Here is a 23,498-nt window from a genome sequence, read left to right as displayed (position 1 = left end):
TCAGATCGAGGCTCGGGGCAGCACTGCAGGAGGCTAGAGTCACCAGCTCAGATTGGAGTGAAATTCGACAGGCGAAGACACGGCCCCAAATCTCGTGGGAGAGCCCGAAGGACTTGGTGTTGTCAGAATTTCATTCTGAGGTCATCTCGGCCACCGTTCGGCTTCGACAAAGGTCTGCGCAGGCCATTTTCGACTACGTGGTCTCCGCGGGTGCAGATCCGACTCTGCAAATTTGGGGTTTTCGGCCTACGACTGCAGGTGTTGAGGATATCGACACTCCCAGAGTGTTGATTTGTGGCTGTCTACACATCGAAGGACGGCTCACAGTTCTTGGAGGCGTGTCACATACGACACGGGCGCATCTATACACAGACTGTAGGCGACATCCACTAGTTCATCAGGTAGCTTGTGTTTGCTGCTTGATATTCCACATTTCATCCTGACATTGCAGGTACTTCCACATGGGATGTATTGTCAGAGATGATGTATGTCTGTTGAGGGTTTGCTGGCTGTGAGTCACGCAGCAAACAACCGCCGCAGCGGTTACAGCATACAGTGGGAAATTTGTGGATGTATGACTTTGTGGGAAGTCTATGTACTGTCAGATTTACTGCAGCCTTTGTTGAGGGTCGAGTGAGGTTTTATTGAGCTGGGGGATTCTCGAATGTTGAGATCCTTTCGGTGATACAGGTCTTGGAGCCATCCCTCGAGCACCCTTAGATAGGCAGCTAGGATGTATTGACTGTGAGTTAGACAGTTGGGATTGCATCTTTGCTTTACTGCCATTGAGGCATTGTCGCAGTCTATGCTTACAGGACAGTGACAGGACAGTCAGAGATAGTACAGGTGCAAAACAGGTTTACCCACAACTTACAGTGTTAGAGAGACAGTGGTTTTTTGAGCTGTTTTTTGGTCTGTTTTTAGTACACCAGAGCCATTTTACAAAGGAGACTCTGCCAAAATTTCTGCAGAATCTGAAGCTTTCTTGGTTCATTTGACAGGTTGATATTGGTTATGAGGTCAGTTTACAGGGGAAACTCTGCCGAATTTTTCCCAGGAAAGTAAACTACTGTGAAGCGTAGCTATGGCTGGATCACAGGACACTGCTCTTTACAATATCAGGAAGCTGGATGGAACCAATTTCCCATTGTGAAAGAAGCAGATTTGGCACGTGTTGGTACAAAAGAAGCAGATAAAACCTATAAAGCTCAAGGGGATAAAACCAGAAGATATGGACGAAGATGAATGGAGCGAAATGGATGAATTGGCACTTTCTACCATTATGCTGACTTTGGCAGAAAGCGTTTACTTCAATGTAGCAAACGAGATTTCGGCTTATCAAGCATGGTTAAATCTGAGTGATCTTTATGAGAAGCAGAGTGCAGCTTCACAGGTATACTGGCTTAAGAAGCTTGTTGACTTGAAGATGAAAGAAGGGACACCTATGTCCAATCATTTGAATGAATTCAACACAATCTATAGTCAGTTGTCAGCTCAAGGTGTCAAGTTTGATGAACCTGTTAGAGCTATGTTCCTGTTGATCACATTGCCGGAAAGTTGGGACACTTTTCGCACAGCTTTGAGTAATTCTGCACCTCCAGATGGTTTGAACATACCACGTGTAGAAGGAAGTCTGCTCACTGAAGAAACCAATAGAAAGACAATGGACAAAGGCAAAGGAACAGCCTTAGTTGTCAGGGGAAGGACCAAAGAAAAGTACAAAGGTGGAAAGAGGAATCAGTCTCGTAGCAAGTCCCGCAGTGCTAAAGGCAAGAGTGACATAGAATGCTACCATTGTGGCAAGAAGGGTCACATGAAAAGAGACTGCAGAGAATGGAAAACAGAAAAAGGCAAAGAGAAAGCTGAAGACCATGGTGAGAAGAACAAGTCCTCAGTGAAGATTCAAGAAATAAATGTGACAAACACTGTTGCAGAGGATGACAGTCTAGTGTCAGGAGACATCTACTTCTTGAAGAATACAATGGACTCAGCTCTTCTTACAGCATCTGATGGAAATGCACTGAGTGACTGGATTATAGACTCAGGGGCATCACTTCATGTGTCTCCAAACAAGGAGTGGTTAACCTCTTACGTGACCACTAAAGATCATGTTCGGCTAGGCAATGGACAGACATGTGAGATCTTAGGTGTTGGAGATCTTCAATTGAAGTTTCAGAATGGCTCTTCTTTCACGCTGAAGAATGTGAGACATGTTCCCGCAATTACAAAGAGCTTGATCAGCACAGGTTTACTTGATGATGCTGGCTACGTCACCACTTTTGGACAGAACATGTGGAAGATATCCAAAGGTTCTATGACAGTAGCACATGGAGTAAAGTCTGGAGGACTTTACATGATTTATGTATCAAATGTCTATAAAAATGTAATCAATGTAACCGAGCAGCCGAACGTTTCTTTGTGGCATAGCCGGTTAGGACATATGTCCAAGAAGGGAATGGAAATCTTGTCTCGTTCTGGTTATTTGCGTGGCTTTTCATTTAATGATTTTGAATTCTGTGAACATTGTCTGTATGGTAAGCAAACACAACAGCCACATAAGCATAGAAGCAGTAGAAGAGATACACAGTTGGCACTTGTTCATAGTGATTTGTGTGGACCTATGGCTAACCTATCTCTAGGGGGAGCTTCTTACTTTATGACATTTATAGATGATTACTCGAGGAAAGTATGGGTTTACTTTCTCAAGCACAAGGATGAAGCGTTTAGTGTTTTCAAAACGTTTGTGACACTTGTGGAGAATCAGAGTGGCAAGAAGCTTAAATGCTTACGCACTGACAATGGTGGAGAGTATGTTTCAAAGGCCTTTCAGGACTTTTGTGAGTCAAAAGGTATAAAACCTGAACTTACTGCTCCTTACAATCCTCCTCAAAATGGTGTTGCTGAGAGGATGAATAGGACCATACAAGAGAAGGTCAGAAGTATGTTGTCTAATGCACAACTGCCAAATGGGTTTTGGGCTGAAGCTGTATCAACAGCTATTCATCTTGTAAATAGATCTCCTAGCAAGGTTTTGCAGAAGGATTCAGTGCCAGAGATGGTATGGTCAGGCAAAATGCCCTCATACAAGCATCTCAGAGTCTTTGGCTGTGAGGCATATACTCACGTTCCAAAGGAATTTAGGAACAAACTTGAGCCAAAGAGTAGAAAGTGCATCTTTCTAGGCTATGGTAATTCTGGTGAGATGGGGTACAGACTTTGGGATCCCGAATCCAGAAAGGTTGTCCGCAGCAGTGATGTTCACTTTAATGAATCCAAATATCATTCTAAACCAGAGAGGGTTGAGGAGATTGTTAAGTATGGAGCCTGATTTACCCTTGTAATTTTCTGTGGTAAAAGTGTACATTTGTAAGGCCCCCATTATGAGGAGAAGCCATCGTGCGTGAAGGAAAATCACTCACCGGAAACCAAAATTTTCACGGACAAGAATCAAGGGCAACTTTAAAGGCCTCGGGCGTGGAGGCCCCCGAGACTTTTTTTCGCCCGAATATTATGGCCGGACGGCAGCCGGAAAGTGGTCAGAAAACAACCGGTCGGTTGGCCAGTCGCCGGTAGTCAATGGCCGATGGCCGGTGGTCGGAAGTCAATGGCCGGTGGCCTGTGGTCGGAAGTCAATGGCCGGTGGCCGGTGGCCGGTGGCCGAATTCAAAAGCGGACTTGTCTTCTCAAGGGCGGCCACACATGGGCAGATTGGAGGGTCCGATTTGGACTTATTCGCACAAGGGTGGCTACACATGGCTGTCTCTCATAAGAGAGGGCAACCCTTTTGGCCTATAAAAGGAGGCCATTTCTACAAACATTTCATAGTGTGAAGTTGATGCAACAAGGTGAGCGTGAGGTGGTGAGAGTGAAGCAAGGCGGGAGCTCCATTAAGGGTATAATCCCTTTGTAAACTACTTCTAGTTTTGAAATACTAAAGCCATTGAGTGGCTGCTTTCCCGTGGACGTAGCCCACATTGGGTGAACCACGTATATCATGTGTACTCTCTCTCTCTCTCTCTCTCTCTCTCTCTCTCTCTCTCTCTCTCTCTCTCTCTCTCTCTCTACTCTATAATCTCGTGTATGTAAATCTGTCTCTCTCCATTAAGTAACCTACTCAATTATCTATTTAGCTACGTCTTATTTCCTAGCAACTGGTATCAGAGCAAGGTTTGCTCGTAGCTAAATTATCTCAAGGAAAGGATTCCTTGAATTGAGTGGGAGTTATGGCGGAGGAAGGGAAGCTCAAGATTGAGAAGTTCAACGGCAAAAACTACCAACATTGGAAGATGCAGATTGAAGACTATCTCTACCAGAAGGACCTCTATTTGCCACTAGGCGGTCTTGCGAAGAAGCCCGCAACAATGGCAGATGAAGGATGGATTGTCCTTGATCGAAAGGCACTGGGAACAATCCGGTTAAGCTTGGCGTCAACGGTGGCCTTCAATGTTTCGGAGATGAAGACCAGGTCTTGCAGCGATCCCTCAAGCACCCTTAGATAGGCAGCTAGGATGTATTGACTGTGAGTTAGACAGTTGGGATTGCATCTTTGCTTTACTGCCGTTGAGGCATTGTCGCAGTCTATGCTTATAGGACAGTGACAAGACAGAGTGAGATAGTACAGGTGCAGGACAGGTTTACCCGCAGCTTACAGTGTCAGAGAGACAGTGTTTTTTGAGTTGGTTTTTGGTCTGTTTTTAGTACACCAGAGCCATTTTACAAAGGAGACTCTGCCAAAATTTCTGCAGAATCTGAAGCTTTCTTGGTTCATTTGACAGGTTGATATTAGTTTAGACGTCAGTTTACAGAGGAAACTCTGCCGAATTTTTCCCAGGAAAGTAAACCACTGTGAAGCGTAGCTATGGCTGGATCACAGGACACTGCTCTTTACAATATCAAGAAGCTGGATGGAACCAATTTCCCATTGTGGAAGAAGCAGATTTGGCACGTGTTGGTACAAAAGAAGCAGATAAAACCTATAAAGCTCAAGGGGATAAAACCAGAAGATATGGACGAAGATGAATGGAGCGAAATGGATGAATTGGCACTTTCTACCATTATGCTGACTTTGGCAGAAAGCGTTTACTTCAATGTAGCAAACGAGATTTCGGCTTATCAAGCATGGTTAAATCTGAGTGATCTTTATGAGAAGCAGAGTGCAGCTTCACAGGTATACTGGCTTAAGAAGCTTGTTGACTTGAAGATGAAAGAAGGGACACCTATGTCCAATCATTTGAATGAATTCAACACAATCTATAGTCAGTTGTCAGCTCAAGGTGTCAAGTTTGATGAACCTGTTAGAGCTATGTTCCTGTTGATCACATTGCCGGAAAGTTGGGACACTTTTCGCACAGCTTTGAGTAATTCTGCACCTCCAGATGGTTTGAACATACCACGTGTAGAAGGAAGTCTGCTCACTGAAGAAACCAATAGAAAGACAATGGACAAAGGCAAAGGAACAGCCTTAGTTGTCAGGGGAAGGACCAAAGAAAAGTACAAAGGTGGAAAGAGGAATCAGTCTCGTAGCAAGTCCCGCAGTGCTAAAGGCAAGAGTGACATAGAATGCTACCATTGTGGCAAGAAGGGTCACATGAAAAGAGACTGCAGAGAATGGAAAACAGAAAAAGGCAAAGAGAAAGCTGAAGACCATGGTGAGAAGAACAAGTCCTCAGTGAAGATTCAAGAAATAAATGTGACAAACACTGTTGCAGAGGATGACAGTCTAGTGTCAGGAGACATCTACTTCTTGAAGAATACAATGGACTCAGCTCTTCTTACAGCATCTGATGGAAATGCACTGAGTGACTGGATTATAGACTCAGGGGCATCACTTCATGTGTCTCCAAACAAGGAGTGGTTAACCTCTTACGTGACCACTAAAGATCATGTTCGGCTAGGCAATGGACAGACATGTGAGATCTTAGGTGTTGGAGATCTTCAATTGAAGTTTCAGAATGGCTCTTCTTTCACGCTGAAGAATGTGAGACATGTTCCCGCAATTACAAAGAGCTTGATCAGCACAGGTTTACTTGATGATGCTGGCTACGTCACCACTTTTGGACAGAACATGTGGAAGATATCCAAAGGTTCTATGACAGTAGCACATGGAGTAAAGTCTGGAGGACTTTACATGATTTATGTATCAAATGTCTATAAAAATGTAATCAATGTAACCGAGCAGCCGAACGTTTCTTTGTGGCATAGCCGGTTAGGACATATGTCCAAGAAGGGAATGGAAATCTTGTCTCGTTCTGGTTATTTGCGTGGCTTTTCATTTAATGATTTTGAATTCTGTGAACATTGTCTGTATGGTAAGCAAACACAGCAGCCACATAAGCATAGAAGCAGTAGAAGAGATACACAGTTGGCACTTGTTCATAGTGATTTGTGTGGACCTATGGCTAACCTATCTCTAGGGGGAGCTTCTTACTTTATGACATTTATAGATGATTACTCGAGGAAAGTATGGGTTTACTTTCTCAAGCACAAGGATGAAGCGTTTAGTGTTTTCAAAACGTTTGTGACACTTGTGGAGAATCAGAGTGGCAAGAAGCTTAAATGCTTACGCACTGACAATGGTGGAGAGTATGTTTCAAAGGCCTTTCAGGACTTTTGTGAGTCAAAAGGTATAAAACCTGAACTTACTGCTCCTTACAATCCTCCTCAAAATGGTGTTGCTGAGAGGATGAATAGGACCATACAAGAGAAGGTCAAAAGTATGTTGTCTAATGCACAGCTGCCAAATGGGTTTTGGGCTGAAGCTGTATCAACAGCTGTTCATCTTGTAAATAGATCTCCTAGCAAGGTTTTGCAGAAGGATTCAGTGCCAGAGATGGTATGGTCAGGCAAAATGCCCTCATACAAACATCTCAGAGTCTTTGGCTGTGAGGCATATACTCACGTTCCAAAGGAATTTAGGAACAAACTTGAGCCAAAGAGTAGAAAGTGCATCTTTCTAGGCTATGGTAATTCTGGTGAGATGGGGTACAGACTTTGGGATCCCGAATCCAGAAAGGTTGTCCGCAGCAATGATGTTCACTTTAATGAATCCAAATATCATTCTAAACCAGAGAGGGTTGAGGAGATTAGAAGAGTTGTCTTCCAAGAAGATGGACCTGCACGTGCAAGACAAAATGTCAGGGCTTAAGACGAGCAAGGACAGGATAGAGTGGAGCCATAGGTTGTGGTTGAGCCTGAGCCACCTATTGTGCGCAGATCTGGACGTGTCACGCGACCTCCTGATAGATTTGTTCCATCTATGAATTATGTCATGTTGACTGATTGCAATGAGCCTTCATGTTACAAGGAAGCAGTGCAAATGAAGGACTCCGGGAATTGGCAATTGGCCATGCAGTCAGAGATGACAGCTCTGCATAAAAACCAGACATGGAAGCTCGTTAAATTACCACGGGGCAAAAAGGCTCTACCGTGTAAATGGGTTTACAGGTATAAGATCACCGCTCATGATAGTCAGTCAAAGTACAAAGCAAGGCTTGTTGCCAAGGGCTTTAAGCAAGAACAAGGCATTGACTTTGATGAAATCTTCTCTCCGGTGGTCAAGATGACTACATTGAGATGCTTTCTTGCATTGGTTGCCATATTAGATTTGGTGTTGCACCAAATGGATGTCAAGACAGCGTTCTTGCATGGTGATTTAGATGTGGAAATTTACATGCAGCAGCCAGAAGGGTTTGTTGAGAAAGGCAAGGAAGATTGGGTATGCCAGTTGTTAAAGAGTCTTTATGGCTTAAAACAATCACTGAGGGCATGGTACCATAAATTCCACAAGTTTATGCTTTCTCAAGGCTACAAACGTAGTGAGTTCGATCACTGTCTATATACAAAGAAGGCTAAGGATGGTAGTTGGCTGATCCTTATTTTGTATGTGGATGACATGTTGATTGTTGGCAAGCACTTGGAAGAAATTTCAGCTTTGAAGTCAAAGATGGCAAAATCGTTTGACATGAAAGACATGGGTGAGGCAAGTCATATACTTGGTATGCGCATTGAGAGAGACAGATCAAAGAAGTTGATTTGGTTATCTCAAACAGAGTATATTGACAAGGTTTTGCAACGTTTCAATATGGAGAAGGGAAAGGCACTGAGTGTTCCATTGCCACCATATGTGAAACTTAGCAAACAAGATTGTCCTGTGTCTGAGGAAGAACAGGCTGAAATGGATAAGATTCCATATGCGTCTACAGTGGGTAGTTTGATGTATGCAATGATTGCTACTCGCCCAGACATTGCATTTGCAGTGGGAGTAGTAAGTCGATACATGTCAAACCCAGGCAAGAAACATTGGGAGGCAGTGAAAGGAATATTGAGATACTTGAAAGCTACAAAGAGTATGCGTATATGCTATGGGAGTCAGGAGCTAAGTGTAAAGGGTTTTACAGACTCAGATTATGCAGGTGACTTAGACAACCCAAGGTCTACGTCAGGGTATGTCTTTACATTGGCTGGTGGAGCAGTATCATGGCGTTCTAGATTACAAGATTGTGTTACTCAGTCTACTACAGAGGCTGAATATGTTGCAGCATCAGAGGCATGCAAAGAATCAATTTGGCTTAATCGACTAGTAACAGATTTGGGAATCAAAGAAGAGATGCCTGTGTTATATTGTGATAGTCAAAGTCCTATACAATTGGCTCGCAATCCAGTTTATCACTCAAAGACAAAGCATGTGGATGTGAAGTATCATTTCATCAAGGAAATGCTCGAGGATAAGCAACTTCAGCTTGTCAAAGTTCACACCACAGAAAATCCTGCTGATCTACTTACAAAAGGACTTCCCTCAGAGAGCTTTGCGCATTTTCGCAAGCAGTTAGGTGTAGGGTAGTACATCACTTCTCTACATCTCTTGTATATTTGCTTGTATAGTAGCTTCTCTCACACATAAAGTACCACATTGGACTTTAAGTGGGAGGTTGTTGGGGTATAAAGCCCAATGTGGTCGCCCAGGTAAGTGGGCGGGCCGCCAGGTATGTACACATATTCTTTTGTAAAAACCTAATAAGAACTCACTATGCTCTACATATTACAGTAGAGCGAGTTCACCATATCGTCGTGCTCTTCTTCTCGCACTCTCTCTCGCGTCGCACTTCCGCTCGTACTCCTTCATGCACCACTTTACTGACTGAAACACTGCATGGTGCAGAGGTATACCCACACACTCAGCCGGGTCGGAGGCGATATGCCCCAGAATACTTTGTATGATGAGGAGTGCAGAGAGATGAGAGCCCAGCTTCAGAGGGATGTTTTGTTAGGAGGCATCACTTACAGACAATCTCGGATTGCTTCCCGACGCCTTGTGGGACGGAAGAAACGAGCTTACTTGGCCCAGATGGAGCGAGACTTGTATCAGTTGTTCTTGAGTAGAGACTCAAAAGAGGCATGGTGATTCTTACTCAAAAGAGGATGGCGATTCTTTCATGAGCACTCCCCTCCCCCAATGATTACTTCTCCTGATGTGTGGAGCCAATATGCCTCATCGTTATATACGGTTCTTGGACAAGACCCCCTTCGATATCCTACACAGCCATGCCCACCCATCAGCACCTTCTTTACAATTGAGATGGTAAAGAGAGCCATTGACAGGATGAGGACCAGTAGGGCATATGATCATGATGGTCTAGTAGCAGGGCACTTTACACATGCTAGAGATATGTTGGTAGAGGTAGTTACAGTGTTGTTCAATCGTGCCATGTGAGAGGGGTTATCTGAGACTTGGAGATTGTCTACTATTGTGCCTATCTTCAAAGCAGGTGATCCTATAGAGCATGGGAATTACCACACTATTATGGTTGGGCACACATTGGCACGGTTGTATGCATCCATTCTTGAGCAGCAGTTGAGTAATTGGGCAGAGGGTGAGGGTGTACGAGCAAAGGGCCAGGCCGGTCTTAGGAGGGGTTTCTCCACTCTTGATCATATTCTCACACTCAGAGCCATCATTGAGGAGGGCAGGTCACATGGGAGACGGATTTATTGTAGCTTTGTGGATTTCCGCAAAGCATTTGACATAGCTTGATTGATGCGCAGATTGCAGGAGATGGGGGTGCCCATAGTGTTGATTTGGGGGATTATGGCTCTATACAGATCAGTGATGGGACATGTACGCACTCCGGAGGGGATATCTGATTTAGTTCACTCCACCATTGAGGTGAAACAGGGCTGCCCATTGTCTCCTACTCTAATTGGTATGTATGTTGATGAGGTGTCTGATTACATTGACAAAGACGGTGATAGAGGTGCCCAGCTGGCAAGGACGTGGATCCCATTGTTGTTATATGCTGATGATATTGTATTGATCTCTGACTCACCAGAGCGTATACAGTGATAGTTACATGCATTACACAAATTTGCAGAGGATAGTGGATTGTCTGTAAACCTTGGTAAAACCAAGGTTATGGTGTTTAACACCACACCACAGTGGATCAGGAGATCAACACCGACTTCACATATGGTCAAGAGATTGTAGAGTATACAGATGCATACACTTACCTTGGGATTGTCTTCACTGGGCAGAGGTTTTCTTTTGAGGAGAGCAGCAGAGACTAGACTGACTAGAGCTTTTGCGGCCTTCGGAGGCTTGGAGAGGATGTGTTCAGTTCCAGGAACCTTGGACAAAGTTATGGCTCCTTGATACCTTAGTAGCCTCAGCTACGTTGTAAACTTGTATGGGGTGCAGACATGGGGACCTTCTGTAGGCCAGGATGGTTGGAGACGTATGGAGAGGCCCTTGGTATCTATGATCTCTCGACTGATCAAAGCCAAGGCCTCAGTACCCCACGCTATCATTCGAGCAGAGCTAGCTGCCCCGCCTATGGAGATTAAGGCGCTTACCAGATCAGTCTCCTTTGTGCACAGCTTGTGGGATACTACTAGAGACAGATATGCTAGACTGGCCCTTGAGTCTTCCAGACAGTTAGCTCTTCAGGGGGACACTTCATGCTGGTATGCACAGATGACATCATGGTTTCAGACGCATGGTTTCACCATGGACAAGCTGCCCTCTTTCCAGTACTCTCTTCAGGCACCCTCGATGTCTCTTACACGGGTGGAGATTACTAGACTCATTCGTAAGGACCTAATCCAGTTGGATACCAGGAGGACATGGATAGAGCCTCCACAGGAGTTGGGCACGAAGATGGCTTTCTATAGAGAGCATCTTCTCCACCTCACAGGAGATGGGTTTGTGATTCGACCCAACTACATGGACACACATATGTTTCATGGTTTGCGGTGTGCCATTGGTCAAATACGCACATCCTCACATCAGTTGGAGATTGAGACTGGTAGATTTAGAGGGATACCAGCAGACAACAGGATATGCCGCTTATGCTAGTTAGAGCCAGAGACGGAGCTACATTACATATGTCGTTGCACAGTGTACTTTGAGATAGGGGGCCGTTTCCATTGCTTATTCAGAGAGGGTTTCGGTCCTTTCTCTGTGGTCATGAGTTATGAGGATCAGAGATGTCTTGGGCTATATCTACTTGAGTTACAGAAATATAGAGACACTTTACTGGGGAGAGATAAAGAGAGACAATCCCAGAGACAGACTACAGATTTCTTTTCAAGATATGGGACAGCCAAAGGAGCAGTCATCATTCCAGAGCTCAGCCCACACTCATTCGGCCACTACCGGCACTCTCATCGACCGAGCATTGGAGCTACGGAGATCCAGACGACCACAATTGAGGAGGGGCTACACAGCATCGACGGAGACTACAACAAAGGATTCGAGCCATACTCTCTCGATATCCAGAGTGTAGATGAGGATGAATTCTAGTAGTAGTATCTAGTTCTTTTGTACCCAGACATGGTATTAGATTCACCATTTCGTAACAGATTGGTCTCATAGGTCATTTTGGCCTTTTGAAGACGTTAATATAACATTTCATTTCATTTCATTCTCTCTCTCTCTCTCTCTCTCTCTCTCTCTCTCTCTCTCTCTCTCTCTCTCTCTCTCTCTCTCTCTCTCTCTCTCTCTCTCTCTCTCTTTCTTCAGGCACCCTCGCTGTCTCTTACACGGGTGGAGATCACTAGACTCATTCGTCAGGACCTGATCCAGCTCGACACCAGGAGGACATGGATAGAGCCGCCTCAGGAGTTGAGCACAAAGATGGCTTTCTATAGAGAGCATCTTCTCCACCTCACAGGAGATGGGTTTGTGATTCGACCCAGCTACATGGACACACATATGTCTCATGGTTTGCGTTGTGCCATTGGTCAGATACGCACATCCTCACATCAGCTCGAGATTGAGACCGGTAGATTCAGAGGGATACCAGCAGACAGCAGGATATGCCGATTATGCCAGAGAGAGCCAGAGACAGAGTTGCACTACATATGTCATTGCACAGTGTTCTATGAGATACGGGGGCGTTTCCACTGCTTATTCAGAGAGGGTTTTGGTCCTCTATCTAGGGTCATGAGTTATGAGGATCAGAGATGTCTTGGACTATATCTACTTGAGTTACACAGGTATAGAGACACTTTACTGGGGAGAGCTAGAGAGAGGCAGTCCCAGAGACATTACAGATTTCTTTTCACTAGATATGGGACAGCCAGAGGAGCAGCCACCACTGCAGAGCTCGTCCCACACTCATTCGACCACTATTGGCACTCTCATCGACCGAGCATTGGAGCTACAAAGATACAGACGACCGCGACTGAGGAGAGGAGCTACACAGCATCGACGGAGACTACAACAGAAGATTCGAGCCATACTCTCTCGACATCCAGAGTGCAGATGAGGATGGATCCTCACCATTTCTTCCATCTTTGTTTCACACACTGTTACATCCAGTTTACCGGGTACCTATTGTATCAGCTGCTACACCCACGTAGTTTTAGATTGTAGTAGTAGTAGTAGTATTTTGTTCCACTTCTAGTTCTTTTCTAGTTCTTTTGTACCCAGACATGGTATTAGATTCACTATTTTGTAACTGATTGGTCTCATAGGTCATTTTGGCCTTTTGAAGACGTTAATATAACATTTCATTTCATTTCATTTCTCTCTCTCTCTCTCTCTCTCTCTCTCTCTCTCTCTCTCTCTCTCTCTCTCTCTCTCTCTCTCTCTCTCTCTTTCCGATAGACGGATGACATACACGCCATGTACATTTGATTTGTCTCATAGGCCGATTTCGGCCTGACATAGACGTTAAAAATCTTTCTTTCTTTCTTTCTTCTTTCTCTCTCTCTCTCTCTCTCTCTCTCTCTCTCTCTCTCTCTCTCTCTCTCTCTCTCTCTCTCTCTCTCTCTCTCTCTCTCTCTCTCTCAATTTCAAGTTGTGATCAAATACTAAAGTCTATTCCGGTTGTTCTTTAGTTTTGGCCGTGGTGCCTTCTACAATTATAGTGACATATTGTTAGGCAAGAGGGAACCTTTGTAGAAGTATGAAACGGTATGCATGCAGATTAGAAACGGTACAACTGTTTGTACTGATGTACCTTAAGAGTGTCCATAAATCAGTCGCGCACTGTGTAGATGTATGGACGTAATATTCATTCTGTTCTATGTAGTCGGATGATTATGAATAACTTATTATTCCTGTGTTTCTTGGTCCTTTGTACCTTATCTGTCGGCAATGAAGTATTTGTTCATATGTTTTGTCTATTACACTGTGCGCAGGCAACATTAGCGGCCACGATCAACCACGAATCGGGGTACTTACGGAGTCGGGTTTCATGGCGTTGACCATTGAGGCACGGCGGATACCATGTTTCGATGAACAAGGTCTCATGGTCCACCTCCCATCCTCCTTTTGCCACTATAGAAACGCGGCCTACGGCAATCACGCATTACGCGAGATGCAACTCTGGCAGAACCGAAAGACCCATGGGGGGAAAGAGTGTTTGAAGCGGATACAGTCGAAGTTACAGACACATTCGCCCAAGTAGACCCGGCGGAATTGGGTCGGTTTGCAGACGAACGACACCGATCCGAGTCCACCCCTGAATTCCTACAAACAGCTCCTCCTCCTTATAACCCAAATGGTGTGGGTACTCCGAACCACTTTTTCCGGCATTAGCAGGATTGAGCCTTGAAGGGAGTGCGGCCACAATTGCGGGCATTGTACTAGCTGTCGTTGCAAGTCAGGATCCTATTGTGGTTGGATCCACCATTCCAAATCCAATCGGACCGATAGGAGGACCAAGTACAGCTGCAGGATTCTCATCCATTTGAAGAGGATAGATATACAAGCTTTATGTTGATGAGGAAGTTCTAGAATTGGAAAAAGAAACAGATAGATCGGGGAATGCAGTTTAAGATATTTAAGTAAGGAGATTTGGTGTTGATGTTTAATTCACCGCAAGGGAAACATAAAGAAAAGCTTAAACTTCGGATGGGCCCGTACCGTGTTCTACTGGTGCCAATGCGTTTTTCTTGCACAATTTGGATGGAACTATCATTCCAAGTCCGGTGAATGGATTCAAATGCAGTACTATATTGGGACAGTGCCCAGTATTCATGAGGAAGAGATTACGGCGGTTGATCCGATTATCCTTGTAATTATGCTGGTGTACGCCTTTGAATGCGGCATTTATTTTGGAGGGGGTATTCGAGGCATCATGAGCACGATACTCAAATGAGTAGGGTAATTGTGACACGAGATTGCGGTTCATTCACTGTCATACATGTGAGATAAAGAATCAATGCATGCTATGCAGTGCTGAACATGCAAAAGGAATTCCATTATGTGGCAATTTGGACTCGCTTTTACTTGCTGTTTTTCTCTCTGCCTCATGTGTGCGCGTGTTGCCTGTCTCTGAGAAACTCTGCTTCGCGTAGACCATAGCCCTCTCCCTGCCCTTTCTTCAACCCTCTGCAGACAACTCAATGGCTCCATCTGTAGGGTCTACAAGCATGAAGGCTTGCAGATCCCAATTAACAACTCCTCGATGACTCCATCTATAGGGTCAGAGCATGAAGCCTCTGACCCCAATTAACAACCAGATGACGGAGGCTATGAAAGTATGGCTGGAGCGCAGAGGCTTGCTGGAATATATATTGATCAATTGGACGCAGGTACAACCCTATAGCCACACTCTTCTGATTTTGCAGGAGCCAGCAACAAAAGACAGCCAAGGCATTGTTCACCTTCATGGTGAACCTCACCAATTTTCCTGACAATGGTGCAAGAGAAGTGTCATCTACCCGCTACAAGTGTCACTGTCCCCGCCAAGAAGACGACCATGCAGGATATGATTACAGCTTATGGGAATCCGACTAGTAATGAGTTCAGATAGTATGGCTGTCAGGATTTGGAAGTGAGAGAATGTCTCAGATGGGTGTTGGAAGGAGTCTGGCTTATGGCTAAGGTGTACAATATTTCTCGTGCAGCTCATGCCATGATCTCTGGGGCTAAATTGTCGAAGGGAGTTAATTGGATGGAAATCCTTATCTGGCACTTGTTTACAGAAGCCAGAAGGGTTGTTGGCACGATGGATAGAGGCCAGGGAACCAACAACTGCAGGAGATACCTGCACAGAAGCAGCAGATTGCTCAATCTGCTGCTCAAAACCGATCATTGACTGAGCACCTAGCGAAAATTGGAAAAGAGATTGCACCGAGCAGAGTCACGCGCTTTCCAGTCAGAACAACGCGAGAAACAAGCACGGCGTCAAGCTCGGGAGGTGATTGAGGCAACCACTGCGGCTAAGGAAAGGCAGGCAGAGTTTGCCAGGACTGTCTCGGAGAAGCTGGCACGGCATCGAGTTGAATATTCCTTGAAGATGGCTTATAAGAAGACCAGTACCGGTATGCTGCCATTAACAGAAGATGATTTGGATGCGGTCGTCTCACTGTTAGAAGAGGATATTCAATTGCACTCGGAAGGGGAGATTCAGGAGTGGCAATCGGCACTTAATCTGTTTTCTGGGGTTTCAGCACTCCTCGCACCAGAGGGTCAACCGGGTGGGACATCAATCGGCTCCACGGACCAGGGTAAGCAAAAGGCTGGTGATTGGCACCCAAACCCCCAAAGACCTATTTTTTCAAACCATGTATCTGATGTCGATCCTAATAACCGGTTGCAGAATGTGGAGGTGGCCCTTCATGCGACGGAGATGACCTGAAAACGCAAGTGTTGCTAACCAAGGAGTGTGAGATGGCGCATGTGCGGAAGCGTGAGAGAGGAGGAGAGAGAGAGAGAGAGAGAGACAGTAGACACAAACGCTAGAGATGGTGAAGAGCGGGAGATCAGCCCCCCATGACTACCATAAGCAGAAGACCAAATACAATCAGATGTGTGATCTTTGTGAGATGTGGAAGTGGGTAACCCCTGGCTCTATAAATAGGTGCCCAAGGGGAGGTAGGGCAAGGCCTGATAAAAATCCCCATGACCCAACAGAAAAATGATCTATGGAAATATATGTGGACGCCCGGACAAAAGTGGGTGCCCCGGCCTCAAACTCGGGCAGCCGGACCAGGTACAACCTAGACTATGGGTGGCCAGTCCGGAGACATACTAGCCATACAAGTATGCCCTAGACCTCTGAAGCAGCAGAGTGGTGTAAATCTAACACCCCCTCTCAGCACCGGATGCTGAAACAAACCGCATGAAGCCGAAGATGTGAGGCAAATGATGAAGATGTCTGTTGCGATGTCCACTGAAGGACAATACTCCGGCGAACTCCACGAGTGTAGCAGCAGTCTGGGGTGTCCCAACCACCGCGAGATCTCCATGGTAAAGTGCCGTCGCGAGCAGTGTAGCAAACTGCTGTACTCCGCCAATACAGGGTGAAGATACTGCGTGAAGGTCCCGAACTGAGTGTGAAAACAACTCCTTGTCGTAAAAGAAGTGCCAATAGACCTGCAAGTGTCCTGCCCAATAGGATTTGTGGTGTCTATAGTCAAACCGTCTGGAGAAAATGGAGAAGCCCACGAACCGTCATGAGAATGACCAAAAGTTTGTCAATGCATGAACCTGCAACTAAAGGTGGCCAGTTGGCTAAGCTGTGTAAAACTCCAAGAAGGCTAGATATAGCAATCTGCACGGTAATCTTCCTCCGAATCAAAGAAAGCCAGACTAAGCAGTCTGCACTGTAGAAGCTACCGTAAGCTGCAGCAGTCATCGATAGACCACACGGACCACCACCGGATGGTGTCCTGTCAGTAGGTAGGGTAATCCAAGATGAGGGGAAAGTCAGACTCAACAATCTGCACTGTAAAGATCCTCTGAGAAGAGGAAAGACCAAACCAATCTATCTGTGCCGTCTTGCCTGTATCTCCTGCCTCCAATCCTCCGATGTCAACCAAAACAAATTCCGCGCCAACAACGCCACCAAACCGTATCTCAGTGTGGCTCTCAATGTGAATGAGGTGGGAGTGGCCTATTGCCCCGGTCGGGGGATAAGTCTGCTGTAAGGTTACCGAGGTTGAGTGTAAGCAACTCTGAAAGGTAGCAATCCAAATGATCAGGAGTGTGGAAGAGCAACTGCACTACCATCCAAGCCAAGCTCCGGGTGACTCCGGATGTAGTTGCGTAATGATGCTTGATCTCCTGCATCTTGCGGGTAAACTCTCCAAGAGAGTCCGAATCACTGAATTCCCACTCCAGTCTGTAGATCCAAGCAATGAACCTGTCCAAGAAGAGATCCAAGATCCTCTCCCTAAGTCCATGTAGATGCTCTTGTGTAAGCAAGTGATCTGATGTGTCAAGGTCAAGTGGTAAGTGTCTGTCCACCAAGGATGGTGGCGTCCTCTCTTGGAATGTTGGAATCCCATATGCAATGAGCATGGCCATATCTCATGTGAACTCCTCTGATGAGTGCATTAGTGTGTCCATGGCAAACCACAAGTCACCACCCCCTCTAGAGTGCGCAACCGCCGAATGATGGCTGGAATGAATGGATCTCCCAAGGATCGTACACCTGTAGATGATCAAGCCAACGTCGAAGATACCGTGTACTACAGCAATCACTGAGAGACCGCGTGGACCACCATCGGATGGTGTCCTGGCAGGAGTTAACTTCATCCTCTATGAAAAACTCAAACCATGTGGCTGTTGTCCACCCAAAAATGCAACTACGAGCTGATGAAAATGCTGCTGTCCAGCGATTTTCAGTGAGCTCGTACTCTCCCGGCATGGTCCGGAGCGGTGCAGAGGAGTATGAGAAGGGTGGTAAATCACTATCACTGCCCCAAACAGGCTGAAAACAGAGAAAACAGCAAGGGGTAATGGCTGAAATCTGATGAAGACGGAGAGGATACTCGCCGGCAATGCACCAGATGCAAAGCCGGGTGGGTGGTGGCGAGATCTGGGGTCCAGAAGCTGAGCGTTGCCCTCTTGCTGCAAAAACGCAAGTCAATTTGCAGCCCACTTTTGCTGCACTTTTTTGGCACCAAAAACCTTATGTTTGCTGAAAAAACAAAAGCTTGATGGGTACCCTGGTCCCTAGGTGCCGAGCAACTTGTGGAAGGTGTCAACGACACAAAGTGACCAATAAAACCGCCGAAAATGGGCTGAAAACCCAAAAACGCAGATGGAGTAGAGGAGATTTCCGGCGATGAAATGATCCCAGAAGTGAAGCGCTAGCAGCCTGATGCAAAAACGCTCACCTGATCTGCAAAAACGAAGGTGGAGGAAGATCCTCCGCGACGAAAAACGCAGATCTCATCGCATGCATGGTTGTTTGCAAAAGGCTGGCAGATTTTGCATGAAAACGCTGGTTATGCTGACCTTGAGAGGAGAACCTCATGCGATGATGTGCCCTTGGATCACTGCTGATACCATGTGACCTGGTGACTGATACCATGTGAGAGGGCGCGTGTGCGGAAGTGTGAGAGAGGAGAAGAGAGAGAGAGAGAGACAGTAGACACAAACGCTAGAGATGGTGAAGAGAGGGCGTTCATTCAACTTCAACCCCCCATGACTACCATGAGCACAAGACCCAATACAATCAGATGTGTGATCTTTGTGAGATGTGGAAGTGGATACCCCCCCGGCTCCATAAATAGGTGCCCAAGGGGAGATAGGGCGAGCCCTGATAAAAATCCCCACGACCCAACAGAAAAATGATATATGGAAATATATGTGGGCGCCCGGACAAAAGTGGGCGGCCGGCGGACCAGGTACAACCTAGACTATGGGTGGCCAGCCCGGAGACATACTAGCCGTACAAGTATGCCCTAGACCTATGAAGCAACAGAGTGGTGTAAATCTAGCAAGGAGGAGAAACAGTTGAAGGAGGAAGTGGCAACGCAGAAACATAGTGTTAAGAAGTACAGAACTCTTTTTCGGCGAACAGCTTTCTTCCTAAATCAGTGTGTGAATTCTCTTAGCCTGTTCAATCCTCCGGCTCCTCCATGGTGGACAGAGGCATCTACCTTGTTGCGGAGACATTACCCGAATTATCAACCATTCGCGCAGTTGCGGCCTTATGTAAACCCAAACCCACCTCCCCCTCTTGTCCCACCTGCGGATTCCTTTGAAGGGGATTAATTCTTGTAATGTGGGGTCAGGTCCTCCGTGCGTACCAAATGTTAGGCCGGAGGAACCTTACTAGAAGTGTGAAACGGTATGAGTGCAGATCAAAAACGGTGCAACTATTTGTATCAATGTGTCAGAAGAGGTCTATTAGTCAAACGCACATTGTGTGCTATGTAGATGTATGGATGTAATGTTCATTCTGTTCTATGTAATTGGATGATGATGAATAGTAGTATTATTTTTGTGTTTCTTGGTCTTTTGTATCTTACCCGTCAGCAATGAAGTATTTATTCATATGTTCTGTCTATTACATTGCACGCGGGTAACACACATGAATTCAAAACAAGTGGCTGCCTCCAGGGTTGATTTTTGATAGGCATCCTTGCCCTTCAAATTTCCAAGACTTTATGGTTTTCCAAGCATTTTAGTGTATTTTTTGAAGGGTAACTCACATTTTCACCCGTAAAAAATCGGCAAACTATCCCAAAATGGGTAAAATGCCCGGCGAAAAGCAACCCTAGAGCCTGCCTCGCTACCTCCTTTACACAAAAAGGTGGGTACCGAATCAAAGCAAGGCACAAATTCATCCAGATATCCAACAAGCAACACATAAAGAGTGACAAATGAGACATATCCATAAGGAGCATCTATAAAGATGTATCCGATGGTCGAGCGCCAAGCTCCGGCACTATCCATAGACCCAAACAGAGGAGAGGCCCGTGACAAAGCATGGTAAAGAAGTTGTTTCAAAGGCTCAGCCCCAACTTGACTTTCCAGGTTAAAACTTTCATGACTACAATGTGGCCAAAAATTATTGTAGTGGCAAACCTTAAATTTTTATTTCCAAGAACAAAAACTGTAACAATCCTCACATATGCAGCAAAGAACACAAAGCCAAGGCAAGAGTGAGGAAATGTACCATGAGAGCCGCTTACAGCAATCAAATCATGATCACAAGTTGTTTGGGCAAGCCATGATCCCCTCTTGTGTCTGTAAGAGCATAGACACGTAAGCAGTTTAATATAAAACAAAGTATCCAAAAGTTTAGTGCCAATATCAGATGGAAACAATAAAGCAGACAAGAAGATTTCTCAACCATGAATAGAAGGGTTACTAGCACCCAAAAGCTGGCAATGACTTAAAAAAGACAATAAACAATGTGAATGCCTAATTCTTAAATGCACAGACTAATTAATCAAACGCTTAGGTTCTTGCGAGAGACTTCTATGTTAGAGATTTTGCCACCACTAAATGGTCGCATTTGGGCTGCAATTTGTGGTTGGTATGGCCTCTTTGGTCTTACACATGCATTTAACCTCTTTTGATCACTTTTATTATTCTGGGACATTTTTATGTATTCTTGATTATTTTTATCGTACACACACACGCGCGCGCGCACACACAGAGATTAGATTAATGTCCCTTTGGAGGACAAAGACGACCAATACATCCATGAAATGCTTGTACATTCCACTTGCAGAGGTGTGCCACATATGGCACATGAAACCAAAAAAAACTAAATATGATTCAAAAGGCTCTCCTGTAAGAGTTACATTTCTGTCCGGCGGTAGCTCCAATATTTCCCATGAGCACTTTAGGGAGTGAGGCTGTTTTTTCGGTGTGCCCGGCCATATCTGAGATAGTCGTACCTTCTCGGCGGTGCTAGTTACACGGTGTGCCCACTCGGTAGGCTAGCATGAGGCAAGATGTAACAAACTTGGACACCCCAAGTCAAGATTCTACCGCGACATAGCAAAGATTCACTTCAAAACAGTTCACATTTCACAATTCAACCGACACAGCCCGGCGTAGTTCCGTGCCTAGAGATATTGGCCCCAAAGACTGGCACCCCTTTCGGTATTTCTCTTTGTATAAATCTGTGTTGAAAGTACAAGAGAGTGGGTAGGTGCTCACTCTCAGACTCTGCGTCCAGATGCTCTGAGAAATGAGGCCCTGCCCACTTATTTATTGTTACAAGGGATGCCCAAAAGCAAAGCCCCAAAATCAAAAGCTCTTTAACTTAAAAGCTTCTCAAAAATAAAGCAAGAAGCCCCAAAAGCTGCCAGTAAATTTTTCAGCCATCGTAGATCCGTACTGCTCGCTTTTTGCACCGTGATTTACGGAAATTTCGTACGGATGCCACGTTAGCCTGTCAGCGGGTTTTGCGCCGGAATTTCCAGAACTGCCATACTATCTTCCATGTGTACTACCAGCCAGTCGAGGTGTGTCCGGGTCTGCTGCCACTCACCATTTTGTGACATACCCCCCTCTTGAAAGCATTGTAATCACCCTCGATTACGCCTGCAAAACAAACAGAGGCCATAAACTGTCTTAGCAGACACTGACTGTTAGTACCAACACACTAGGCACAACACATCTAGCACATGTATCAATCGACAGTCACATCACAGGACATCACATCACAAATCACATTCAAAATCATTCCAAATCTCAGACCATGATTAATCGGCAATGTATTTAGCAATCGCATCTAGATCCAGTCGGGACCTCACAGATGCTCGATTAACTAATCCATATTGCAATCATGTCTATAGAGATTTATGAGACCGAAATGCTGCAGTCATTTCATCTATCAGTTCCTGCACCTAAACAAGTCAAGTACAAATCAATCAGTATCATATTGATTATCGGGAATTCCAGTTCATAAAGTCATTCAGCAGAATACTGTCAGCCCAAAAGTATTCCTGAAACCCAAAGGGACATCAGTGACTCTATATCAAAAATCAGGGAAATCTATTGACAAAGGAGCGGAGTGACTCCCCTCCTGTGCATGGGTGAATCTAGTGCATGCCCACTGCACTAGATCCGCCCATGCTGAAATCGGGGTTCTATCAGAGTAGACTATACTAAACTGAAGGCTTCAAGGTAAAGTTCCACAATCTGAGAAGTATTTGCTAGGTCCTCTTCCTCCATCCACTTCGCATCCAATGCAGGATAGTTCTTGAATATAACCAAGAACCGTCTAATCACTTTACCTTTAATCTTTCTATCTTTATGTGCCAGTATCTGTTCTGGAACGAGTATCTCCTCGCTTTCCTCCACTTCGGGTTGCTCATCTGGCTCCCCATCATCGGGCACATTGCCTTTAAAAGGCTTCAAGAGACTCACATGAAAGGCATTGTGAATTATCCAAGTATCGGGCAGCTTCAGTCTAAAGGAGACATCATTTATCTTTTCTTTTATCTAGAAAGGTCCATAGTATCTCAGGCTAAGCTTTGGAAAAAGCCACTCCTTTCCCTTTTTCTTTCTCAGGCGTGCCTTCTCAAAACGTAAGAGAACCCAATCGTCTTCCTTTAATTTCAAATCGCGATGGTGTCGATATGCTGCATTTTTGTGTCTTTCTTGAGATTTCTCTAAAGCCTCCCGGACCTTGGCAAAAGCAGTGTCCAAGTCCTTCGTGTATTGGTCGGCTTCAAAAATCTTATCTTTCGTGCTTAGGAAGGGTGGAACCTTCGGAGCACCTTCAATAATTTCAAAGAGCGCCTTTCCTGTCGAAGAGTGAATCGTGTTATTGTAGGCAAATTCCACCAAAGGCAAAAACTTTTCCCATTGAGTCTTCCGATATGTAAGACTTCAATAAATCCAGTACAACTGAATTTGCAATCTCAGATTGCCTATCTGTCTTCGGGTGGAAAGATGACGAGAACTGCAACCTTGTGCCAATGTTCTCTTAAATAGCCTTCCAAAACAAACTCGTGAATCACGGATCTCTGTTAAAGACTGTTGCCTTATGCATGCCATGTAATCTGAATATCTAGGCAATGAACAGTCTCGCTAAATGATCCGGCTTGATTGTTTTCTTCACTGGAATGAAATGAGCTTGCTTGCTAAATCTGTCAATAACAGTCCAGATACCATCGTGCCCACTCTATGTCTTCGAGAGATCAAAAATGAAATCAATTGCAATACTTTCCAAGGGGCGGGTGGGAATGGGTAAAGGTAGTAACAATCCCTATGCTTTATGACTGTCAAACTTAACCTTCTGGCATACCAAGCAACTGCGTATAAAATCGTCCACGTCCTTCTTGAGTCTTGG

The 23,498-nt window shown here is 45.2% G+C and overlaps 1 protein-coding gene across 4 annotated transcripts in view; it reads right to left on the bottom strand.

Annotated features, from left to right (window-relative positions):
• Positions 1 to 23,498, bottom strand: part of LOC147443509 (uncharacterized) — a 191,602-nt gene that overhangs the window by 122,450 nt on the left and 45,654 nt on the right. For all 4 annotated transcript variants that reach the window (XM_086526320.1, XM_086526319.1, XM_086526322.1 and 1 more), the window contains exon 3: positions 20,361 to 20,431. In XM_086526320.1, the coding sequence (XP_086382446.1) occupies positions 20,361 to 20,431 (71 nt within the window). The remainder of the gene's footprint in view (positions 1 to 20,360; positions 20,432 to 23,498) is intronic.

Source organism: Adiantum capillus-veneris, chromosome 13 (genome assembly GCF_014529385.1).
Source record: "Adiantum capillus-veneris isolate H3 chromosome 13, ASM1452938v2, whole genome shotgun sequence".
Taxonomy (NCBI): domain Eukaryota; kingdom Viridiplantae; phylum Streptophyta; class Polypodiopsida; order Polypodiales; family Pteridaceae; genus Adiantum; species Adiantum capillus-veneris.
Note: the sequence above shows the minus strand (reverse complement) of the source record. Positions and strands in the feature narration are given on the sequence as shown.